This window comes from Hyaloscypha bicolor (assembly GCF_002865645.1).
Source record: "Hyaloscypha bicolor E unplaced genomic scaffold K444scaffold_86, whole genome shotgun sequence".
In the NCBI taxonomy this organism is placed as follows: domain Eukaryota; kingdom Fungi; phylum Ascomycota; class Leotiomycetes; order Helotiales; family Hyaloscyphaceae; genus Hyaloscypha; species Hyaloscypha bicolor.
In genome coordinates, this window is record NW_020194588.1 from 298300 (window position 1) to 307015 (window position 8716).

At 23.3% G+C, this 8716-nt stretch overlaps 1 protein-coding gene across 1 annotated transcript; it reads right to left on the reverse strand.

Annotated features, from left to right (window-relative positions):
- Nucleotides 1-249: 249 nt before the first annotated feature.
- Nucleotides 250-534, reverse strand: K444DRAFT_530297 (uncharacterized protein; the record flags this gene model as incomplete). Its single annotated transcript, XM_024874890.1, has 2 exons — nt 250-303; nt 433-534. Coding segments are annotated over 2 exons (156 nt in total), but the record flags the coding sequence as incomplete, so codon positions are not given.
- Nucleotides 535-8716: the final 8182 nt, after the last annotated feature.

Genomic DNA, 8716 nt, shown 5'->3' on the forward strand with positions numbered 1-8716 from the left:
TGCCTTCTATCTATTTAGCTCTTTCTTTAGGGTACCCGATTATACTTGGGTTTCCTAGTTAAATAATATTTGCGGTTTATAGCCCTTTTCTATAAGAAACGGGAATTAGCTTATAGTCTTATAAACCAGAATTACCTACTAGTAATTAATTATTACTACCTATTTGTCCTAATTATCCTAGTAGTAATTTATATAGGGATATAGCTATTAGTTAAAGTACTAGTTAATAATCTTTATCTAGCTATTAGTTTAGGGATAATTAGTAATTAATAACTTAAGTTTTATATTAATATACTTATAGAACTTGTTCCAGAAATCTAATATAAACTAGAGGCCTTAATTAGATACTATAGTCTCCGGGATACTAACTTAGCAAACTATATAGATAAGAAATAGGAGCGCTAATTCTTTAGCTATTACTATATTTCAGACAGGAATTATAATAGGGTACTTATTTAGGTAATTAATAAAAATTACTATTATATTATACTTGTTTTTATTTTCTGGGTATTTCTTGAAATCTACTAATATATATTACTAGAAGCAGTCAGGAACTAGTAATAGATATAAGAGCCCTGGCTTCTTGTCTCTAGAAACGTGGGATTATTAGTAAGTATAGTAGTTATTCCTATATTAATTAATATTTATATCTTAGCCTAGCTAGTAATAGTAGGCCTAAAGAAGCTATTAAAGCTTGGCTTATTCTGGGTGTCTTATTAGGGACTATATATGTATCTCCTAAATAAGAGTAATATATAAGGGTATCTCGGGTATTATTATATTATTAGATATAAATAGTTTATTATATTATAAGAGAAGACTATCTTATAATATTCAAGTGCCTTCCTTTTTATTTCTTGCCTTATTTTATAGCTTTTCTAGTTCTAGTAACTCTTAGTTCTTACTTAATAGCTTGTTTACTAGCTAGATATTATTATACTAGGTTTCTTCCTAAGCCGGGCTTATAAAGGCCTTAATTAGGGCTAACTAGAGATCCCGTATAATATTATTATTAATCTTTTATTATAGAAGAAGAATTTGGGTTTAGTAGGCTACTATTATTTTATTCTGGGTAATTATATTCTTATATTTTCTACTTAGGGCATTTGCTTATTTATTTAACTTGCCTATCTAATATATAAACTTGAAATAGTAGCAGGAAAGGTACTTTATCTAATAAGCTTATCTTACTAAGAGCTTCTTTATAGTTATAAAATACTTAAGGGCTTAGTAGTCTAAGTAAATTATAAAGGGTGCCTCTTATAGGCCTTCTAGCTCCGCTTACTATTCGGTTAAAGAAAGAATAATAGCAAGTATTTCTTTATTATAAATATTATAATTTAGCTTTACTAATTATATAATCTTAGAGAAAAATACTACCGGGTGCCAGAGTCCTATCTAGAGGTCTTATTATAAGAGAATACTAGCTATAACTCTATTTAATATATCTGTCTTAACTATAGTAAAGAGGTTCGAGTTATAGTAATATAGAATTAGTACCGAGAATATAGCTTGCTTTAGCTTAGTAAAACCTTCTTAATACTAATCTATTTACTTAAATAGAACTCCCTTATATATTAGAGCTATTAGGGGCTTTACTATACGGCCGTATTCTGTAATAAAATACTAATAAAAGTTATAAAAATCCAGAAAGCCTTATATTTCTTTAACTATCTTTAGTAGTTACTAGTTCTTAATAACTACTATCTTATCTAGATCTATTTCAATACCTCTAGTAAATATAATAAAGCCTAAGTACTTTATATAAATAATCTTAAACTCTAATTTCTTAATATTTATTTAAAGGCCGGTATTCCGCAATTACTAAAGGACCTTTTATATATGGTTTTTATACTTTAGGGAATTATTTAAGTAAATTAGAATATTATTCAAGTAAGCTATATAAAAGATATTAAGGTAATTAAAGAAAATATTATTTATATATTTCTAATATATAGTAAGGCTATTAGTTAGGCCTTTCTAAAGAATCTTATATTTATAGGCCCTATATCTTATATGAAATATTATGAGTTCTTCTAATTCTGGGTCTATTTGGATCTAATAAAATGCTTGCTAAATATCTAGCTTTATATAAACCTTGGCTTAAGCTAGCTATATAAGAGTCTTATAAATAAAGGAAAAGGAATAATAGTTCTTTTATATTAAGTTATTTAGCTTGTAATAGTTAATATAGAATTAGAGAGCTTTATTAGCCTTCTTTATAAAGAGAATTAGAGATACGAAAGGAAACTGGCTTGGCTTAATAAAGCCTTATTAGAAGTTCTTTTTAAGGAAATACTTAATCTCCTATAGCTCGTAAATTAACTATTAATAGAACAGGAAATACCCTAGGCTCTCTAGGCCTTTGGGATTATTAATCTAAATCTTATAATTATATAATTAATACGGGAGTAAGATATTTAATATTTCTTTTAAGAAAATATCTGCAAAATCCTTAAATTCCTCTAGTAAAACTCTTACTAGCTACTATAGCTTTGTCTCTCCTAGCTATTACTTGCCCGGAATAAACTCGTTCTCTTATTATAATTCTAGCTTTTTATTAATCTCGAAAAATAATATTATAAAGAAAAGATTCTCTTTTTTCTATAGGTTTATCTAGAAAGCAGCCGGCAAGATACCTATAATATTAACTAAGGGCCTTAACTAGATCTTATAGCTTTTCTTTAAATAGTATAGATTTAATATCTCTATTTCTGGCTTGGGAAAAACTTTTATATTCCCTAAGACTACTTGTATTTCTCTATAGTATTAAGCTTAATTCTTTTACTATATATGGCTTTCTGAGTCTGGCTTAGAAAAAGAATAAGGGGATTTCCTCTTTATAAGCTAAGGTCTCTAGGACTTATCTATAGCTATAGCTTTATCTCTTTTATCTATATCTTCTTAGTACTAGTTACTTTTCCCAGATTCCAAGTTCTTATATATAATAGTTAGGACCTTATCCTAATTCTTTTTTCTAGGCTAATTATCTGGCTAGATTAACTTTTTATTCTTATAATTAATTAAGATACTAGTATTTATAAACTACTATTATCCCAAAATCATATTATACTTGCCTAGCCCTATAACTAGTATAAGTACTAGGACCTTCCGTTTATTAATTAAAAGTATAAGCTTAATATAGTAAGTAATAGATACGGCCTACTTATTATTAAACTCCCTTATATTATAGGATAATACTAATTAAGTAGGCTTAATATCTAGAAATTATTTAATTATTTTTATAAACTTGAAATTAATAAAAATATATTTATTTACTCTAATATTAATAAGAGAAGAAGTCTTAATACCTAATCTATTATTACTAATTATATAAAAGAATATAAATGCTTTATTTCCTAGTAACTAGTTCAAATTAACTTTTACTATATTTATATAATATGGCCCTAAAAAAAAGACTTCTTTTAGGGATTCTTATTTCTCTATTCTATATTCTTAGATAGCTTACTTATAATAAGTACTATTAGCTTGGCTGCCAAAACTTGCTTTATATACTTTATCTTAGGCTCTAGATAGTTCTTAGATATATAACTAAATTTATTATAGTTATAATACTTGAGATCTAAAAATCCGATCTTTAATATAGCAGGCTTATTTATTACTAGAGTCTTAGAAGCGGGCTTTATATAAGGGGCGCTTTCTAGGCTTGGCTTGTCTATATCTTTATTAGCTTTTTTAGATACTTATTCTTTCTTTTTATAATAAGCTCGGATCTGCTAGTTATTTGTAATATAGTATTATACAAACTCTATAATACGGATAGCCGGGTTATTATAATATATAGCTATAGCCTCTTAAAGCTTCCAGGTAAGCTTATTATTTAGGTTATTCTTAAGGTCTTATAAGTTAATATTTCTGTTTACTATATACCTCAGGAATAGGATATAGAACTCCTAAAAGATCTAGCTCTTCTTTATAAATAGCTTCTTAAATACTTACCGAGTATTATGCTTCTTGTTCGGGTTACTATATAGTTTCTCTAGATAGGTATATAGTTCCCTAATAGTCTCGTATATATATTAATTATTTTAGTTTAGGCAGGAAAAGATTAGTATAAGGATATAATTACCTATATAGCCAGATATGTAAATAATCTTGAGATTCTTTATCTAATAGATATTAGAGTTACTATAGAGCTTATTCTTAATTTGAACTAACTAATTATTAAAGATAATACTATTCTTAGTTATATCTTTAAAAATAGGAAAGTCAGGAAGTTTAATTAAGTATCTACTTTCTAAAGTAAGGAAACTAGTTATCCCGGCAGGCTATATAATAAGCTTCTCGATAATGGCTTTATTCTTTTATAGGGCTTGCTTGGTTTCTCTTAGCTAATTATAATAATTCTTGCTATAGGCAAGAATATCATATATCTTTAGAATTAGTTTAATAATCTCTTTATATAAAGCATCTGGGTTCTAAAGTAATTCTTGGAACTCCACCTTTAATAAGGCAGATCTCTCTTCTTCTTCTATTCTTTAGAAGAAAGTATTTCTTTTACTATAAATATTAACGGGATGCTCGGATTCCTTAAGAGACTTAATAAGAGGCTCTAGTCTACTTTCTAGTAATGTACTAGTAGTATCTCGTACTATAGCTCCTTCTAACTTGCCTAGTTATTCTAGGGCTTTCTTTTATTCTAATATTAGTTAACTAGTTCAGAAGTAGCTATAGTACGTCGTGTCTGCACTTATTAAAAACTAATTAGGTAGATATTATTTAGATTCTTTATAGGATTAAGAAATAAGTGAGCTTTAAATTATGTTACGAGTATAAGATCTAGGGCCTAAAAGGCATAGTTAGACTATCTTTATCTTAATAATTTAAAGCTAAAGAGAGAAGAGAATCCCAAAGAAGCCTCGGATCTAAATAATCGCAAGCTATATACAGGCCCATATACTAGCTTAAGCTCGGAATCACGTGTAATAATTAGGTAACTATAGATACCTCGCTTAGATACCAGATATCTTTCTAGCTCTAATCTAATCCCTACTAGTACTATATATTATAATAACTATAATACTTTTTATACTTTATTAGAAGTATTTCTTTTAAAGAATTTCTAGTATTTTACTAGTATTAAAATATCTATTTATAGAATTATTATAATTTACTTATAATAATTCTTTTTTAAGAACTATTTATATTACTAGTATTATATTAAGAAATTGAGCCTTTAATATTATAATAATAATTCAAGTAATATTTCTCTATTTTCCTTATATACTTTTTCGAATCTAGCTATTTATATAGCTAGAATCCGTAATATATATTATTTATAACTAGCTATACTAGTAATAGATAGTAATAATATCTCTAGTACTATTTCATTATTAAAATGGATTTCTTTTTTGGAATTCTTTAGTATTTTACTAATTAAAAAATACTTATTTCTTTTTTTCTAGGCCTTATATTATAATATTATAAAAATAATATAATATTCTATTATTTCTATTTATAAGGCTCTTTATTCTATATTTTATAACTTATTATAAAATATAAATAATAAAGTATTTTTATTTATATTTACTATAAAATCTGGCTTTTTTAATAGTTTATTAATAGAGTTATTATATTTCGGGTAATACTTTAAAACGAAATTAAAGGCAGCTAGCTTTTTAGTTTATTTTATCTATTTATTATTTAATTTTCTTTTAATTATAAACTATTTTAATAATAATAATATACTAGATATATATTAGATAATAATACTAAATATAAAATACTAGAATAATAGCTAAGAGTTTAGAATTATATATCTTATATTTATTTTTAATTTATAATTATTTTCTTTAAATAGAAAGTAATAAAATACTACCGGGTATTTGCTTCTTTATTAAAGAGCTAGAAAATTATACCTATAATTATAAAGCCGGAAATATTTATTTTTATATAAATCTTTAAGGCTAGATTAAAATAATAAAGAATTAATACTATTATAAATATAACTTCTAGTTCTCTAAAAGCCTTATTTGCCTTATTTATCTAGTTAAAATAATATTATAGTTTTCTATTAATTTTTAATAAATTAGTTAATTCTTTTACTATTCTAAAATATTTATAAATAAATCTCTAGTAAAAATTAGTAAAATCTAGAAATACTTGAATTTCCCGGATATTATTTTTTAGGGCTAGCTATTTCCTAATAGCTATAATCCGGCTAGCTTTTATTTCTATATTATCTGAACTAATTATAAATTCCAAGAACTTTATTTTTTCTATATTAAACTCGTATTTTACTAAGTTTATAAAAAGCTAGTATTATTATAATTACTCGAATATATATTAGATTATTATTATATACTATTCTAGGTTTCCGGAATAAATTAGAATATTATTTAAATAAATTATATAAATAATATTAATAAGGCCTACTAGTATATAATTAATATATATCTGAAATATTACCGGAATATTAGAGAGTTTAAAAGATATAATATATTTAAAATACTATTTTCTATTTATTACTTTTCCGGATTCGTAATTAATAATAAATATTCTTTAAATTTAGCTTTATATATATCTTTATTTTATAAAGCTTATTTATTATTTTATTAATAAATAATAATAGAATTCGGTTCTTAATAGTTAATATATAAATATAGGCTGCCTTCTTTCTTTAAAATAAATATAATTAGTATATTAGTTAAACTAGTAAAATAATAGATCTATTTCTTTTCTAAGCTAGTATTAAAATATTTCTAAAGAAATTTGAGCTCTTTTTTTAATAAAATATATATAGAACTATATAGTAATTAAAATCCTGGTTCTAGATTTATATAATATTCTATTATATAATAGTCAAATAATATATCTATAGTTTCTATAAAAAATATTCGGAAAAGATTTTAATATTTTTTTAGGAAATATAATTATTTCATTTATAATAATAATAATAACTTTTTAGCTATTTATTATAAAATAGGCAATTAATAGAAAAACATATATCTTATATTTTATTATTTTAGTAAATTTCTTAGTATTTAGAACTTTAATTTTTTATAATTAAATCTAATATTTCTATATTATTTCTCTAAAAGAAATTAGGGAATTAATCTAGTAAAGCTATAGGAATTCAAGTATTATATTAATATAATTCAGATTAAAATTATATAATATAAAGTATATATTAGTCTTCTTTTAGTTTTCTAATATATTCTTAATAATAATTCCAAGAATATAATCTTTATATAAATAGATTTTTTTTTATTTTAGTAAAATTAAGGGAATTATTTTTAATATTAATAAAATACTTATATCTAAAGCTATCTTTTTCTTTATATAATTAGTCTTTATATCCGAATTAACTAATATTCAAATTCTATATCTATTTTTTCTTGTTTTAATAATAACCTTAATTACTATTCTTGTTTTAGGAGCTTTGCCTTTTATAATATAAATAAGTATAACTATTATAGGATATATTTGTTTCCCGGCTTCTTTAATTCTGGATATTTATCTACTTTATAACCAGACTTATTATAATTATAGTAAGTTAGTTTCTTTTAATTTAGGTAAATAGTAATATAGTAATTCTCTTTCTAGTAAATAAAGCAAATTATATCCGGTTTTATAAATCCTAATACAGGTATTATATTAGACCTTATTCCTATATCTTTATTATTCCGGTTTTATAAACCTTATAATAAGAATATATTTCTTTTCCGTTTCGCTTTATTATTTCCTTTCTCTTTTCTTCTATTTCTTTTCTTTTACTATTCTATTAGCTTATTATTATATTCCCGTTAAATAAACAGGTTTAAGTTATTTTTAATTCTTATAGTTATAGAAATAAGTTTCTTTCTTTCTTATAAAGTATTTCCTTAATAATTATTCTTGTTCCAAATCTCTTGCCTCAAATTACTAAATAAATTATTCTATTCTTATAATAAACCCATATATTTTAAGTTATTTAATAGGCCATTCAAATAAGATATAAAGCTTTAAATACTCTAACTTAGCTACTATTTTATATTTTTAAACTTAGTAAAAGTATTATTATTATAGTTCTTTAAATTCAAAATAATCTTTTTTATAAACTTAATAAAAGTCTTCTAATTTATAATATTAATATCTATTAATTATTTCCTATATTTCCTGATATTTCTGGCTATATTATTAAAATAGAAAATATAATATATAATTTTTATTATATCTATAGTTTAGGTAATCCCGCTATTTTTATATTATTTTAGCTCTATTTAATAAAAGAAGTTCTGGGCTTTCTTAATACTCTTTCTTTTATAAATTAATAGTTCTCGGGTTTTTAGGGCTTTTTAAACTAAGAGTATTATTAGAAATATAACGGGCTTTATACTAGATATTTAAATATTTTTAAAATAACGAATTTAAGCTTCTAGTTCTTATAAATCCTTCTTTTATTATATTTCTACCTCTAATTTAGTAATATAATAATAAGCCGCTACTAGCTTTATTATTATTAATATTTTACTAGCTAGTTCTAGAAATATCTAAATTCTATTTCCTTTTTCTAATTAGGTAATATAAAAAGTACCTAACTAGATACTACCCTAAATACCCGACTAGATTATTCTAGTAATAATAAAAGCGCTTTTTTTAGTTAATATTTTAACTATTAGTAATTTTGTTTATTAATAGCTTAATTATCTTATAATAAATTACTTCCCGAATATTAGATTAATTAGAATATAAGGTATATAATAATAGAATAATA